General features: G+C 43.4%; 2 protein-coding genes across 5 annotated transcripts; one reads left to right on the top strand and one right to left on the bottom strand.

Annotated features, from left to right (window-relative positions):
• Positions 1-1,094: 1,094 nt before the first annotated feature.
• Positions 1,095-7,528, bottom strand: LOC127596844 (E3 ubiquitin-protein ligase TRIM39-like). The gene is made up of 4 exons (XM_052059801.1): positions 6,847-7,528; positions 5,881-6,020; positions 2,689-2,856; positions 1,095-1,985 (listed from the first exon to the last, which is right to left on the bottom strand). Exons 1-4 carry the CDS (start codon positions 7,327-7,329, stop codon positions 1,277-1,279), a joined length of 1,500 nt encoding a protein of 499 aa, XP_051915761.1. The 5' UTR covers positions 7,330-7,528; the 3' UTR covers positions 1,095-1,276.
• A 6,294-nt stretch (positions 7,529-13,822) lies between these two features.
• On the top strand, positions 13,823-16,637 carry LOC127596869 (twist-related protein-like). Of its 4 annotated transcripts, none has more exons than XM_052059842.1 (3): positions 13,823-15,106; positions 15,175-15,261; positions 16,311-16,637. In XM_052059842.1, exon 1 carries the CDS (start codon positions 14,071-14,073, stop codon positions 14,698-14,700), a length of 630 nt encoding a protein of 209 aa, XP_051915802.1. In that variant the 5' UTR covers positions 13,823-14,070; the 3' UTR covers positions 14,701-15,106; positions 15,175-15,261; positions 16,311-16,637. The 4 variants fall into 4 exon arrangements, with proteins under 4 accessions (XP_051915802.1, XP_051915801.1, XP_051915800.1 ...); XM_052059841.1 differs by having other exon boundaries at positions 13,823-15,110; XM_052059840.1 differs by lacking the exon at positions 15,175-15,261.
• Positions 16,638-17,490: the final 853 nt, after the last annotated feature.

Raw genomic sequence — 17,490 nt, 5'->3', positions numbered from 1 at the left:
AACAGTAGTTGCACGACAGTATTCATCCATCCATTTTCTACACCGCTTATCCTGGAAAGGTTTGCGAGAGGGTGCTGGAGCCTGTACCAGCTGACTTCGGGCAAAAGGTGGACGACACCTTAAACTGGACACTCGTCAGTTGCAGGGCACATACTGTACGCATAGATTTAAAAAAAAAACAACCATTCACACCTACATTCAAGTCAGGCGAGTGTACCACTGACTACACCAGGGGTGCCCATTAGGTAGATCCTGATCTACCGGTAGATCTAAGACAGGTCCCAAGTAGATCCGAGGAGTGTCGAGGAGAAAAAAACCAAACAACCATTTGTGTGTCTTTGACCATGTTAGTAATATATTTTGTGTGTTAATATACACTGCACACTAATCATCAGTCTCAATTTCACACAAAAAACATTTAAAAAATAAAATAAAGCAGGTAAATCTTAAATTTACAGTGGCGTGTGATTACATCACCGGAAGTTGTTAGCGCTCAGCAGTTTGCAATTGCAGCTTGTGATCAGAGCTGTTGCGCTCTATCTTTTATCGTCATGATTCTCATTCAGAGTTTGCTTCGTGTACAATTTACCGAGGGCACGAGCAAAGAATAGGAATCTTGGAGGGCTCAGGAAAGCACTTTAAAACGGTATGTGTGAGCTACGATAGTTAACAGGCTGCAAAAGCGCGTGGCATGCCTCCGTTTCAGGCTGTTTCTCATCATGGCGTGCCCGCGTGTGTGCGCGTGCCGGTAAGGGTAGATCCCGGGATGTTAGTTGATCGAAAAGTAGATCTTCGATCCAAAAGGTTTGGGCACACCTGGACTACACCATCAGTGACACACTACGGTATTTACAGTATGACTATTTTTGCAATATGAGTATTTAATCAAACTAGTGAATATAAATTGCAAACATCAAAGATTGTTTTAGGCCATGTATGAGCAACTGGTGGCCCCTTGATTAACCCCCCCGCTCCAAAAAAAAAATGGGGGAACGGGGCTGTGGGGGGTTACAAACCCAAAACATTCCAAAAATGCTGATGAACATTCAATATACATTTTCCATGGAAAACGGGTGGAAATGGTGGTGGTCGCAGCACATATTTTGTCCGTATTTAAAAAAGAATGTTTGTCATAAATGTGTGGTTTTATGTGAACCCACCCCCAGTAGCCCTGGTGAAAAATTGTGTCCCTCTTCTACATATAAGTTTTCCATCCCTGATTTTGGCACTATTAAAATAAATTTACACTCAGCTTATGAAACACAAGAAGATATGCTCACAAGCCACACTGGAGTGTGATCCAAGAGCCTGGTGTGTTGGACTGGATACTGAACGCTGGGTAAACGGTATCTTTAAAAGCAACCTTGAAAGTGTAGAGATGCTCCCTTTGGCCTTTAATGTTATGGAACATCAATGTGCCTCCCTCATAGTCCAGCGCCACCTCAATCTTCACGGGCTGGTGCTTCATTTCGCGCAAGACTACGTTTGACGAAGACTTGCACACTGTCAGTTTGCCATTTTTCCACTGGAGCCGCCAGGACACTGAGTTGTGACCCAGTCGGCTGTGGTCGCCGCGCCGCGGGATGGTCTTGTAACACACCCCCAGAGACCACATGCTCTCGGGGCCCATCTCCACCACCCAAACATGCTCGCCACTGGAAAAGCCCTGGTTGCACATGACCTGCGGAGCACTGGTAAAGCGCTCCTGGTGCTCGACGTGCGTCTGCCTGGTGTCGCTGTACTTGACCGTGCGCAGATCGCTGCTCAGTTGCAAGTTGGGGTGGGCCGTGCACGAGTTGAAGGTGAGCTCGAGAGGATTGAAGAGGATGCAAAGAAACTCGGCAAGGCGGCTGATTTCGGCTCGGAAGGCCTCGCTCCTGAGGCCTTCCTGCATTTGCTTGGTGATGAGTGGAGCCTTCGTCGGGATGTTGCAGGAAAGTGAGACTGTGGCAGCCTTCCTTACCTTCTCTTCGATCAGTACAAACCTAGAAAGAATGGGTGGAAAATTGCTTATTAGAGCTCTTTTATTTCATCATCAACACTCTAAAGAACCAACCAACCCACATCAATCCATTTTCCGATACGCTTATCCTCACAAGGCTCGTGGGGGGTGATGGAGCCTATCCAAGCCATCTTCGGGCAGTAGGTGGGGGACACCCTGAACCGGTTGCCAGCCAATCACAGGGCATACAGAGACGAACAACCACCCGCGCTCACACTTAGGGACAATTCCGAGTGCTCAATCAGCCTGCCAGGCATTTTTTTGGAATGTGGGAGGAAACCAGAGTACCCGGAGAAAACCCACGCAGGTCCGGGGAGAACATGCAAACTCCACACAGGGAGGCCGGAGATGGAAATGAACCCTCTGCACTGTGAGGTCAATGCGCTTCCAACCAATCTTTTTTAGAAAATGAACTGTATGTTGAAATAAGATTTCGATCAATAAAATGATTTCACAATCTCTCCATTTTGTATATCTTATTGATGCCGTCCATGCTCGCAGGGCGCTGCGGACTCCATGTCAAAGATAAGCTACAACCATGGCTGATTGCCAGTCAATCATAGGGCTCAGACAGCTATACAGAACATTCCAACTGTCATTTAGCAGAAACTGAATCCACATTATCTATGGCAAAGCAAATGCAGTAATTTAATCTAATTAAAAATAACTAAAAAGTGTTAATATACCGGTCTATGAAGCTGCATGAGTCTGTCATGTTGAGGGCCTCGGTTGCACTTTGCTGGGCATCCATGAGCAGTTTCTGTTGCTCCTCCAGCGCGCCCACGCCTGCCTGCCAGGTGTTTCGACGCTGGCTTTGCTCCTCGTCCAGCAGCTGCTGCAATCTCTCACGGTACCTGAACACACCACCCAAATGAAGCGAAACTGATCGAGTGCCAGCCAGGGAACACACGTTGATAGAATGCTGTGCTTGCGTCCTAAATTTACAGGTTTGTTTCCAAATCACACATCAAGTTGTTAATGTTGGAGGTGCCTTAGTTAATTTGCGAGTCGGTTCGGTAAAAAGCTCCACTGGCCCTTTTGTTGGTCTGGCCCTTGGGCCAACGAGGAGCACACCTCAAACTATTTGAGTCCCGGGATCCCTTACACGAGAGAATGTTTTCGAAGGAACATCTCAAAATTCAAACGTCAATCACACAGAATGTCAATGTGTACCCCTAAATTCCATAGGAATGAAAGAAGTTGCCTATTTTGCCCCCCTCCCCTCCCTCAAAAAGTCAAAATGCCACAGTCAGGAATTCACATTTGTCGATATAAAATAAATCTTATGAGATTTAATCCTTTCATACACCCTGTAACCTGATAACACGATTAACTGTCCACTTTCGTCACTGCTGTCCCTGAAAGGGTTAGATTGTATTTTTACAAAATCCAGTCTTAATCTACCATCAAAGTTAACAGCAGAGGAAAGTTCAATTTTAGTGAATGAATACATTTTGCAAACATAGCATTATTATCTCGTTGGATGGTCAATGCATCTCAAATAAATACGAACCTAAAAACAACAACCTGATAAAATATCAAAACATATCTTTCACATTTTTGTTGTGAAATTGCGAGAACTGTATTTTCCACACCATCAGGTCTTTCGGAGTATGAGGCAAACCTTCAATGATTGGCCTATTTTAAAACTGTTTTCATCGATAGGGCAAACCGCATTATAAGGCGCATAGTGTGCCTTATCGTGCGGAAAATTTGGTGCAGGTTTTACAGCTTCGGCTAAGCCTGCCTCAGTCAGGGTAGATTTCTATGGCTCCTTGTTGGCTCCTTAATTTGCATACTGTAAATAATGATTACTGCATGGGGGGGGAGTCATATGTAGCAGAGGGGGCAAAGAGTTTAGGGCAGCTTGTGTTGATTTGAGTTGAAGTGACAAGGCATTTGAGGGAGTTTGCACCTCATATCCCTGCATATCCTGTAGCAGGCCCTGGGTAGGTTTTCCGATCACTAATCAAACCGTCAACATCTCCCCATCCTAAATTAAACATTTTTGTTTATTCCAGTGTTGTAAGTTTGACCTCGGAGGCGAACTTTCCCTCCGCTGAGACCAGCTATGGAATTACTGTATTGTTTCTTTCCTTTTGATTCAGTCATAGACATATCTACAGTGCTGACAGGTGTCATCATGGGTAAAAAAAAAAAAGATGTTACCTCACTGAAACAAAATGCAGACAAACAACGTATGATTCCAACGACTGCATGGTACATTAACAGGCCTGAATTTTTATCTGTAACCGTCACTCCCTAATCTTGCTATTCAAGTTTGAAGACACAAAGGGAAAATCTGCTTGTGATATCTGTGTTTAAATAACTGTTCGGATTAAACCACGTCAGGTTTGAAATGGCACAGTGGTCAAATAACAGATCGAACCCAAGCCCCAAAGGGGTTGTCATCCTATTTTTCTGATGCATTATTCTGATTAGTCCAAAGCAAGGAACTCATATTTGGTAACTTAAAATTCTAGATGTAATACAAACACTAGAGAACTGCAAATTTTAATCAGCTTTATCTGGCTTTATATGTGCATGAATGTATTTTCGACACTGTTTTCGAAAATTTCAGTATAACACATCTCATTTAAATGCATGTCTATCAGATTTTGGAGATATTTTGAGTTTTTGGATTTTGGTTAGCGTTATACCAATAAAAACATGCATAATACAGATTTTTATCATCCATCCATTCATTAACTGAGCCACTCATCCTCACATGGGTCAGGGGGTTGCTGGACCTTATCCCGGTTGACTTGGAGGCTATACCCTGAAGTCAACAAGTCAAGTCAAGTCAACAGTATTTATAGAGCACTTTCAAACAGCCATCGCTGCATACAAAGTGCTGTACATGGAGCGATTTAACATATACAATAAACAGTAAGACAAATCAGTAATAAGTAATAAGTAATAAGGCGGTAGAAAGCACCAAGCAGTAAAATCAAGAGCAAATCTAAGTCATGCTGACTTAGTCATTGACATTGATTGAAGTCATTGGCAGCCAATCGCAGGGGACAAAGAGAAAAACAACCATTCACACTCACAACCACAATGTTCAATTAACCTACCCTGCATGCTTTTGGAACGTGGGAGGAAACCGGAATACCCAGAGAAAACCCACGCAAGCACGAGGAGAACATACTAACTCCACACAGGAAGGCCGTAGCCCAGATTTGAACCCTTACCCACTGTACTGTTAGGCTGATGTGCTAATAAGCCTCCCATGGATTTTACCACAATGTAATTTACAACTTTTGGAACCTAACCCTTACTTGATAAATATTAGTAGATATATGACCATACCATGTAAATTTCCCCATTGCGGGACAAATAAAGGATATCTTAATCTTAATATTTCTCATTATTTTTGTTATAATTATTATTAGTATTTGCATTTATTATGAGTAGTATTCTATAAAAAGCTGAGGTGCGAGGGAAAATATATCTAAAAATGATCAGCCTACTTGCGTGGTTGATTAAAACTAAACAAACAAAAAAAACAATTCACAATGTCACAATGTGACCCGTATGGGCTAAATGTCAACCCCAGTGTTGTATAAGATCTGAAACTTTGAAAAACAGGTTGTCCACCTTGTCTACCTGTATGCACTTGACCCAGATCACAAATCAGTAAGTAGGCCAATTCCATTCATTTGACAAAGTCACAAACTTTCACAAAATGAATTCGGGCGATTTTGTTATCAGTTCTAGTCAAGCGTGATCCGCATTTTTTCCCTGTCCCGTTGGGCAGGCTTTCCAAAACTTTTTAAACGCATAGAATTATACTACAAAATACCAATGCAAAAATGTTATTTTGTTTACTAAGTGTGGTTTATCTTTTTTCTTTTTCTTATTTTTTGTCTGCTTACCCTTCGACCAGCCTTGCCATGACTTCCACCGTTGTGACAGCCTTTTTAACCAATTTGTCTCCAACAGCTTCCGAAAGACCCTGCTGCTCCTTCACCTTCTCGACCAGGAAGTCAGTCATCTTTAGCCTGCTGGAAACCACCTGCACATGCACGTTTAGGAACACAAATGAACCTATGATTAAATTGCGTCACTGATCCCTCATAAAATCGTTTCATCACATACTGATAGCTTGACTGTCTGAGAAAAGTACCAGTAAGGAGTAAAATTTACCAGTGACACTGCAGTTTTTCCACATGTCCAAATCCCCTCTAACTTCAGAAATTTCTATCTATGGATTAAGGTTAAATTGTCCCTCTCCACATCCTGAAGTGTCAGTGCTACATATAATTGTAATTACTAAATAATGGCATTGTTATAACAACAGTAAATGTTTCAATTAGTTTATAGTGCTCTGTTCGCAGTGTATGTTAACTTGAGGGACTACTTATTAATTTGACTGATTTTTAGTCAAATACAGTGGATATACAGAGCAAATGAGACAATCCACAAATTCACTTTCACAGCTATAGGCAATTGAGCCGAACGTGCATGTTTTTGGTATGAGTGGCCGGAATCAGTCCACATGGTGACTATTATGCCACCCGTCTGTCTGTTATTTGTTATTCATTCATTGGAACAAATCGTTTTTAGATGACCTTTGAATGGTGATTATATAAACTGCCTCTTAAATTAATATCTGGGAGATTTTTTTTAAAAACAACTTTACATGTCAAATTTACCTTTCATGAGCAGCTCAATGATGATGAACCAAACAATTAATATTTAATGATGAAGTGGGCTCATAGTCAATCATAACAAAATAAATACACATTAATTGTGACTTTGAGTGAGGAAAGCAGTCTGGATTGCTGACCCAATTAATCGGGAATGTAACAACGTGACAAACGTGAACACAAGAGCCCTACCTTGTTGCGGACATCGAGGGCATGTCTCATCTCCCCCTCTGCAACGCTGAAGGTGAGAAGGTCATGGTTGTGGTGTAGGCCCTCCATGAAACACTTGGAACACAGCAAGGCCATGTCGGTGGAGCAAAAGTACACCAAGGGACAATGGTGGATGTCACACTCCTTCCTCGTCTGTGACTCCGCGACCACGGGATACTCGTACAGCTCGTCCGTCTTCGGCTGGTTCTCCACTTTAGCGTCCAACGTTGATGTGGATGCTATGTAGCCCTTGATGATGCTACTTAGTTTGAAGTTCTTCTGCAGGGATTGAACACCCGGAAACTGCAGGCGACATTCTGGACATTGCAGGGTCTTATCGGCGTTGTCGATGGTCTGCATGATGCAAACCTGGCAGTAGTTGTGGCCGCAGGGGAGAACCACGGGGTCCAAGTAGAGCTGAAGGCAGATCGGACAACTGAGCTCCTCTCGCATGGAAAAACTCATGATGCAAGGAGTGGGACCCTGTCTGTTACTAATAATTGCTCATATATGCTCGGTTGTCTTTTTAAAAGCCACCGAGACTCTCGCGATCAGCAACGGACTGAAATACAGGTAAGGCTGCAAGTAAGTCCAACAAGAAAATGAGAAAGTCAGTCACTCTTTGTTTTCATTTGATAGGAGAGCGCATGCACATGCGCACCAAGAAGAACAACATTCCTTTCTCGTGCTACAGGAAATACAAATGCACTATGAGGGTTGTTTCTGGTAAAAATATGAGAAAAAAAGAAAAGATCTAGGATCCTTTGACACAAATTGTACTCTTTCTGACTCCTCTGAAACAGCTCAGAGGTGGTACATACATCACACACGCAAATTATTTTTACTGATTGTTCTGGGATGAGTTTTCTTCTTGGATTGTTATTGATCAGGAAGGTTATTCTTCTCAAAAATGTCATATTAGGCGAATGCTTTTGGAGTTCAACACTGGCAAAAGTTGACGCGTTGCTCAGAATTGGGCGCGCAGTAAATGCGGGAACCTGCTTTAGTACAAACATTTGAATCACACGGACCAGATGACTCATGTTGAGGGTAAACATGGTACGGAGAAACCCTTGGTGCCTGTCAGCAGTCACTGTCAGATCAGGTGACAGCGGAAAATGTTACTAATAAAAATAGGGAACAGTTAGCGTCATATGACGTTAAAATAACTAATAGGTCAAGGACGTGATATTGACGAGGGTCCCAACAGTTAGACAAGGCAATCGTGTCTTTCTGACCTGTCTGATGCAATCACACTTGTCAGGTTAGGTTCAGTTAATATGAACTCTGATTAATTGCACTGATTGTTTGTTTTGGTCAAAGTGTGAAAGCAATCTTTTTTCTTTTCTTTTTTTTTCACAAACAAGTTGACGTGGCCCGTGTGAGGAGGTGGTCTCTGTTGAGATCCGTTTCAGGGAAGGCTACACAAGCCAAAGACATGGCCTCGTGCTAAAAATACAGCAAACACAGTCGGGAAATTTGAACCAAAAAAAAAAAATGACACTACAGATCGACAGATGCATCAGAACTGTGATGTAAAATAATCAGTGAAGAAGAGTCGGATAGCTGCAATCCTGATCCGACTCATGGCTATCGCGTTTGTCCTCATGAGAGTCACGGGTGATCTGGAGTTCATCCTATCCTGTTGCCGTTGGGCAAGACGCAGTGCGCACCATCGTGAGATTAACTGTCAATCAGAAGATTAACAAAAAGAGTTATTGATGAACCGAACACACATGGTTGGTAAACAATTCATATTCCTACATGAATCTATCTAAAAAGTAAGAACTGTAATGGGGGCATTAAAAACAACATTATAGTTCCATCATAGAGTTCAAATCTTATTGTGTGAGACACACATTTTAATCCAAAACCAAAAATAAACATGGAATCCCATGCACTTAACCACCCAAAAAATACATACAGCGAATGTGGGCAAGGTTTTATGCTCCAAGGCAGGATTATTATTATTTTTAATGGGCAGCTGTGTATATCTGGTAACAGTATTTAAAATGAGTTGCTTTAATCGTGAAATAATATCATCACCTTTATTTTAATCATTCAAGATGAAAGACTTGAAATGAAATCACATCAGGAAATAGATTGATAAAAAAAGAGTAAAACCAAATGGCTAAATTGATGCTAATTAGACTTTGCTCATGTAAATGCTCGGTGGGCTCAATTGAAGGCCAGTGGGCTATATTCTCCCACACCTAGGCTACTTTGTATTAAATAAAAATGAAATGTGAAAAAAACAGCAGACTGGCAAGTGTTACATAAGACACAAACGCACAGTTGAGGTAAGCATCTTGGTCACAGACGAGACAGGTGACAATGCAGAATGTTGACATTCTAGTTTTGAATTCCAGTTTATCACATGATCAAATCGATCTTACGCAAGAAAAAATAAAAATAAAACCTTTAGATCCTTGGATCTGCATATTGTTGAACCACTCCTGAACCGAGGTGACAAAACATAAACAATTACCCAATCAAGCACACAATGAAATTGAGTAGAATCAAACGTAACGTTTCCACACTCAAATCAGTGCATTTCAAAATTAAGAAAATGAAAGAAGAAAAATAAAAAAACGAACAAAAAAACTTGGTTTGCAGAATTTGCTAAAATCGTATTTTCCTCACTACAAGGGGCTTCAGAGTATAAGGGGAAACCTTCAATGAATAGAAGCTACACTAATGGCTGTGGTTGTGCTACGCATCCACTAGATGGAGCTACGCTAAAGGGAATACAATACAATACATTCATTCATTCATTCATTCATCTTCCGTACCGCTTGATCCTCACTAGGGTCGCGGGGGGTGCTGGAGCCTATCCCAGCCGTCTCCGGGCAGTAGGCGGGGGACACCCTGAATCGGTTGCCAGCCAATCACAGGGCACACATAGACGAACAACCATCCACGCTCACACTCACACATAGGGACAATTTAGGGTGTTCAATCAGCCTGCCATGCATATTTTTGGAATGTGGGAGGAAACCGGAGCACCCGGAGAAAACCCACGCAGGCCCGGGAAGAATATGCAAACTCCACACAGGGAGGCCGGAGCTGGAGTCGAACCCGGTACCTCTGCACTGTGAAGCCGACGTGCTAACCACTGGACTACCGGGCCGCCCACAATACAATACAATATACCGGTAATACAATACAATACAGCTTTATTTAGATCAGGAGTGCCCAAGATCTACTTTTCAATCAACCAACCTCCCACGATCGACCCGTTACTGCTCACGCATGCATACGCACGTACTTACACACGTAGTTACACGTGCATGCCATAATGAGCAACAGCCATTATGGCCTCTAAAATGAACGAAACTGAAAAATAAAGTAGACACAAGAGTTTATGAGTTTGTGAAAATAAAATCACTGCAAACATTCGTTGAGACCTGACGTGGAGGCATGGGACGCACTTTTGCAGCGTGTTAACTATCGTAGCTCACTTGTACCGTTTGCTTCTCTCGGCCCTCCAGGTTCCCATTCTTTGACAGTACCCTCGGCGAATTGGACACAAAACTAACTCTGAATGAGAATAATAATAACAATAAAAGATAGAGTGCAACAGCTGTGCTCGCAAGCTGAAACTGCAGACTGCTGACCTCTAACAACTTTTGGTGATGCAGATCATGGGCCACCGTTAAAGGTTGATCACCCCTGATTTAGCTGCAGCTGTAACAAAGCGCTTTACAGAACATTTAAAATACTACATCCAAGAAATCAGAAGATTGATCCATATAGAAGGTGCATCGGATTATAAGGCTCACTGTCGGCTTTTGAGAAAATTGAAAGCGGAAAATGCGGGACACGTTCAACCTGGCTTCACTGCTTCCTCAAAATTTTGCGTCAATGCATTTCCCGATGCATTGTGCTTATATCATGGCGTGTTTCACAACACTTAGAATTTGATTCCGATGAGTCAAGCAGCCTTTTCTTTGTCTTTGGATGGTTGTTTTTTTTTGTTTTTTTTTAACCACACAGATGGCGATAGTGATGATTCAGCGGATGGAAAGATTATAGATTATAGATTATAAAGAGTGGTGCCAGGCCAAGATTGTTTGCCTAGTAGAACCTGGGAGGGCAGGGTGAATCTAGCAAGCATGAATCTGAACTCGAATTTGGCTTCACTTCCCCTGAATTTCAAAACTGTCAACCATTGACCTAAATGAGTTCATTTATGCCTGAGTACATTCTTCTTGAGCTAAGCTCATCATTGTCCAAAATATGACAACCAGAAGGCATCAATAGAGAACCGATATGTCCAATACTTACTGCCCTCTCGAATTTGAGGTGCTAATCCTCGGGCCTTTAGTGATATGAAAATATATTACATGAAAATATTCATTTCACGTTGAACACATATTGAGGTATTTGTTTGTATTTTCAATTTGTCGACCAAAATGTATCGCTTCAATGTACTTCCTTGACACTGACGGATATGGTCGAATTAGCTTGGGCTTTGTCACCATCTTATGAGATCTTAGAGTGTTATAGTAAAAGTACGTACGCACACGCACGCGCACACACATACACACACACACACACACACACACACACACACACACACACACACACACACAAAAACTTCAGTTGGTTATTTTTGGGTTTGTGACTAGCGAGCTGCTGCAAATAGGTGGGATTTCTCAAATTGTTTCCATGCATGTGCCGACCATTTCTGCTGCATAGCACACGTGAGGGGGCATCAATCAGTCACAATGATTTGCAATTCAGTTGTAAATTTCACAAGGAGCAAAGTGCAGTAAAGTTAAAACCAACAATGTGCTCTTTGTTGTCGACAGCAGCATTTTAGACAAGTTAGACAAAACTTAGTTCGGCTTTTTGGTTTGTGATGAAAGATATACGCTCGAAGTTAGTTAGTTTAAAATGTGAGGTCGGGTATTGGCAACTAATATATAACAACATAAAAACAATATTCATTCATTCATTTTCCGAGCCACTTGATCCTCACTAGGGTCGCGGGGGGTGCTGGAGCCTATCCCAGCTGTCTTCGGGCAGTAGGCGGGGGACACCCTGAATCGGTTGCCAGCCAATCGCAGGGCACACAGAAACGAACAACCTTTCGCACTCACACTCCCACCTAGGGACAATTTAGAGTGTTCAATCAGCCGCCACACATGTTTTTGGAATGTGGGAGGAAACCGGAGCACCCGGAGAAAACCCACGCAGGCCCGGGGAGAACATGCAAACTCCACACAGGGAGGCCGGAGCTGGAATTGAACCCGGTACCTCTGCACTGTGAAGCCGACGTGCTAACCACTGGACTACCGGGCCGCCTAAAAACAATAGCACAGTACATAAATCTAAAAGCAGGTAAACCTACATGGGCAGAAAAAAAATATCATTCAAAGTGGAGGTCACGTTTTGGTTACCGCGTCGTTCTCTCTCCGGTTCAATCCCGGCTCCGGCCTCCCTGTGTGGAGTTTGCATGTGCCTTCGTGGGTTTTCTCCGGGTACTCCAGTTTCCCCCCACATTCCAAAAACATGCATAGCAGGCTGATTGAACACTCTAAATTCAATTTAGCACACCTAGTGACAATTTGGTAAATTCACTAGGTGTGTGTATGGGCGTGGATGGTTGTTGGTCTCTGTGTGCCCTGCGATTAGCTGGCAACCGATTCAAGGTGTCCCCGTGCCTACTACCTGAAGACAGCTGGGATAGGCTCCAGCATGTCCCACGACCTTTGTGAAGAGAAAGCGGTTCAGAAAATGGATGGATGGATATTCTACGACCATAGCCATCCATTCCAACCCAGGTGATTGTAATTGGATTGAACCCCATAATCCTTCAATCGTGAGGCGGATGCGCTATCCGCCACCATGCAAACTAACCAAGAACTGATCATACAAAATTATAAGTAAACATATATATTTTTTTGTACTTTTGGTCAGTTTCTTCTATTAATGAATATTTGACAAATACACTCTTTTGTACTTCTATGACTATATTTCATATTAGACATATTAGATTTAGATTCAAGATAAGTCCTTTACTGACAAAAAAAAAAAAGAAGCTATTTGCGTGACATCTGTGGTCTGACAAAAGCGGCTTCTTCTCTTGTGGTGGACTCGCGCCATTTTGGGCTTGACTCACACTGAGGAGGGATCTTCGATAGGAGTTTTTCCATTTAGTCACGAGAAGCGTGCGCATCCAAAAGCAAAGTGCTTTCATTGCGGGGAACAAGCTTTCCTGGTGATGATGTGCGAAAAATCCAATCGGACTTTTCTTTTGTGGGGGTGTGTTCGGTGGGTTGCGTACGCCCGTCACCCAGAGTTTTGGACAGCAAAGTTCATGTTGGACAGGTTTCACAGGCCGGTTCTGGATGAAAGCAACACAAGGTCTTTCTTTTCTTAAGTGTCTGATTGGACCTCGGTGGTGCGGTGCGGGGCGAACGCCAACTCCTTCCTCCCTCCAGGCCTACGATTAGAAACGAGAGCCAACTAGAATAAAACACACCATTGTGTTTGCCTTGTTGCTTCTACCAAGCACGCTCAAGACTTATTTACTACCGTTACTCCATCCTCCTGGAATGTTACATGTACAAAAACATCATAGAACGGGTATACTTGATAGAAAAATAGAATGACCTATCCGGTGTTGAAGCAGGGGAGGGGGGAAAGCAAGTATGTGGTGGGGGCGGGGGGGGTTGGGGGGCGAGAGGGGATAGTGGTGTGACGACGACATGTTTAGGAGGAAATCTGGAACCAATATACTTGGGGAAGCTTCCGTGGCGAGGAGCAAACGTCATTGAGGTTTGATTTGGTTGGCTGTACGTGACACCTTGTTCCTTTGATCACCGTGCCCCCATAGTTTAGGGTTCCTGATGTACCGCGCGTTTAAAAAAAAAAAAATAGACTTGCGCACCAATCAGTGATTCAGATGGGCGGACCGCCGAACGCTTTCGAGGTCCCCTCCCTTTTAAGTCCGATTCAAGTTTCTGTTCTGAATCACATGCAGCTCGAGGAGCAGCGGGACATGATGACCAATGTGGTGATTACTGGCTGCCTCGCAGTTGTGTGGATGAAGAAGCATGGCGGTAAAGCCTAGTTGAAGGCTGGAGTTTTCTCCCTTTTGTGACGAAGACGACTCAGCAGTTCCTGAAGATCGATCTGAGAAGAATAGACGAAAGCAACAGGACTTGGAACCATCCCAAAAGGAAGGAACCGTTAAGTATGAGAGACGAGGAACAGACCAGCGCAGATCATCCGGTGGGTGCGGAGTTTTCCAGTGAGGAGAACATCGGAAAACCACCTTCAAACGCCTGTCCAGTCCTCGTAGCAACACCTGGATTCCGCAGGCGGAAACGCCACAGAGGTTCACCCGAGACGGGCGACGCCACCACAGTCACATCAATCGACGACAAGCTCGGAGACGACGTCCGGATCGATTCTCCGAATGGACTGAAAAAGCTCAAAAGGAGTCCTGAACATTTGCCTTCTTCTTCAGGGCCGTCCCTTTCTCCGATTTCTGGTCCAAGTCCTGGAGGGTTGTCGCCCCTCGAGGATCCACATGGCCAGCGCGTGATCGCCAACATCCGAGAGCGCCAGCGGACGCAATCCCTGAACGAAGCCTTCGCATCGTTACGTAAAATAATCCCAACGCTCCCTTCGGACAAACTGAGCAAAATTCAGACCCTGAAACTGGCGTCCCGCTACATCGACTTCCTGTGCCAGGTTCTGCAGAGCGACGAGATCGATTCAAAGCTGAGCGGCTGTAACTACCTGGCCCACGAGAGGCTAAGTTATGCTTTTTCTGTCTGGAGGATGGAGGGGGCCTGGTCCACCATGTCTGCCAGTCACTAGCCTCGTCTTTAACAAAACTATGTTCTCACTTGATTGAGAATGAGTCGCCCGTTTTGACGCACGAGTCTCAGGTTACATCGTTGGTTTGGCTCACTGATGAGGCAAAAACTGTGACTCTTAAGGAGAACATTTCCTTGGAACATCTGGCTTTCAAAGCTACAAACTCATTTGTTCGTTTTTCAGCCAGTGAGTCGTCTCTCGGGGACTTTTGCTTTTGTTGTTGCCTTGAAACGAGGATCTCAAATTCCAATCTTTCTGAGAACGTGACCACGTATTTTTTAAACAAGGTCAACCTCGAAATAATGTCTCCTCATGACTAACCCTGAGCACCGAACTGAAGTTGCCTCCCATATTCTACATCTTCAGCATCATCCTGAGCATCACAACAATCGCCACCAACATCCACGTAGGTATGCATCCTTATGTTTTGCGCAACGGGGTTAAATGGCCGTCCTTTATTTCCTTTTTTTAAAGTTGATCCTGTTCAGAGTTCCCGAATGACTTGGGCTGAAGCCCGGACTGCTCACCTGTCAGTCAGACAGGCAAAGACATGCAACTAAAGTTAGTATAAAGGCTTCATGTCCCTTTTTTATTTTTTTTTTTGCTTATTATCAACAAGTAGAAAAAAAAACACCCATTGCTGCCTGCCAGTTTTCGGTTTCTTCTCAAACCGACCTCCTTCGTTTGTTCTTGTGCCAAAGAAACCCTCGCAACCACTCAGAAATTCTTTCCCCTCGTTTGGCCCTCAATGTGCTTGCGTTGCACAAAAAAAAAAAGTGCGATAGAGTCGCGGCGAGCTGACGGCGAAGACTAATGAAAACAAACGGCTTTAGAAAAAGGGATGAATCATATGTGGTGCCATCAAAGCCCATGCGGGGGTTCTCCTGCTGGGCTCCTAAAGCCCAATGGGAGTGATGGAGGAGGTGAGAGCTGATTTATGTAGCACACGTACATAGGTGTAACCCCCCCCCCAACCCCTCACCAGCCTCACCTTCCACTTTTCTCAATGCGCACATCCCAATGTCCCAAATGTGGATTTTCCTGATTTTCCTTGTGAAAAATGCACAAAAGTATAACAAAAAGTCAGTTTAAAAACTGCAGGTTCTTGACCAGTGATCATCAATCTTTCTAGATGAACCAGCCATAATACTTCTTAATATTGGCTCACATCGATGATCTCACAATGTTCACGTCAAAGAAAGCATCATAAAATTTAGGACCACTTAACAGAAAGCCTCTTTGTACCATTGTCTCGAGTTTAGACCCCTGCTCAACTATTTATCCTAATTTGCACTTTTTCAAATTAAAAAAAAAAAAACATTTTGCAGATGTCTTTGCATTTCTATTTTCCACCTGTAGGGGAGCCCAGGAATAAAGCAAATACAATATTATTTTTTATCCCTGCACAGATTTGCTTCTTATCTCACTCATGGCTGCATTATAGTTTGACATTCTAATGAAAATTATGATTATTTTTTTAAGCTTCACAGAATTTTTTTTTTTCCCAGATTTTTTTTGTCTGTTTAAAATTTCAAACATTTCAATTATTACTGATTTAATGAAAAGGGGTGTTTAAAGCATTAACCCGAGTTGCCTTTCTGTCATTCCAGCTGCTCACAAAAGGAATCGTTTGTTGCCGCACCACGTCTACCATGCTTGTCATGTGGACTTCGGATTGCCAATTTCAAGGATGAGGTGACTGGCTGATTATTATCGCAAACATGGACCCTACAAAAAACTGGAGAACGTGCAGCTAAATCTAGATTTCCAACCCTTTCAGGGACAGCGGTTAGTATAGTGGACAGCTTCGCGTGTTATCGGGTTACAGGGTGCATGAAAGGGTTAACGAGAAATTTTGCTTCATGCTGGCACATCAGCACGTACTGGACGGAATTCAAAATCCAAGTGTCCTGACAATAAAGTTGATCTAAAAATGTCCTTGGCTTATTTTGTTCCCGCCGTGATGATGTTGCAACTCGCCTTTAATTCAGGCACCCCACCCTCTTTGTCTCCAGCTTCTTGTTAAACGCTGTCTCACAGTCTCTCCCCTTTCCGTTTAATGAGGTCTGCACGCCTTCCTCCGCTTGGTCAGTCAGGAACACTTCATGCTGCCAAAAGAGCGCGTTTTAAAGCGCAATTAAAAGCGATGGGGGTATTTACAGCCCGTTTGGAGACTTAAAAGACACCCGGGCACTCTGTAACTTTCACGGGCTCTATATGGCCAAAACTAAGTCAGCAGAATTGATATCTTTGAATGATTTATCAAATGCTCGCTGGTTAAGGTGAAAAACAACCTACCTCTAATTGGCATTAGAAATAATTTTTGCATAGGGGTCAGCTGGAGGTGGACTAGCATGTGGCTTCACAGTTCTGAGGTTTCGGTTTGAATCCTTCCCATGTGGGGTTTGCATCTTGTCCCCGTGCTTGCGCGTTATTTGACTTTCTCCCACAAAACTACAAATGACTGGCTAAAACCCCTTGAGAATGAAACAATCTAACACACAGCAACTACCTAATAGGTAATTTGGCAAATACAGTCAAACCTCGGTTTTCGAACGTCTCTGTTCTCGACCAAATTGGTTTTCAACCCAAAATTTTGTATTTTCTATGCCTCGGATTACGACTGAAAATCGGTTCTCGACCAAACTGAGCGCACTTGAATGCACCACTTGACTCTTCTCGGCTTCCTTACACAAGTAAGTGACGCTTCCTCGGGTACACGAGCAAGTGACGCTTCCTCGTGTAGCGTTCCATTGTGAGCAGACGTGTTCAATAAAGATTTTTTTTAAG

Source organism: Hippocampus zosterae, chromosome 2 (assembly GCF_025434085.1).
Source record: "Hippocampus zosterae strain Florida chromosome 2, ASM2543408v3, whole genome shotgun sequence".
Classification (NCBI taxonomy): Eukaryota; Metazoa; Chordata; class Actinopteri; order Syngnathiformes; family Syngnathidae; genus Hippocampus; species Hippocampus zosterae.
The sequence above is the reverse complement of the archived record's forward strand: the minus strand, read 5'-3'. Positions and strand labels throughout refer to the sequence as shown.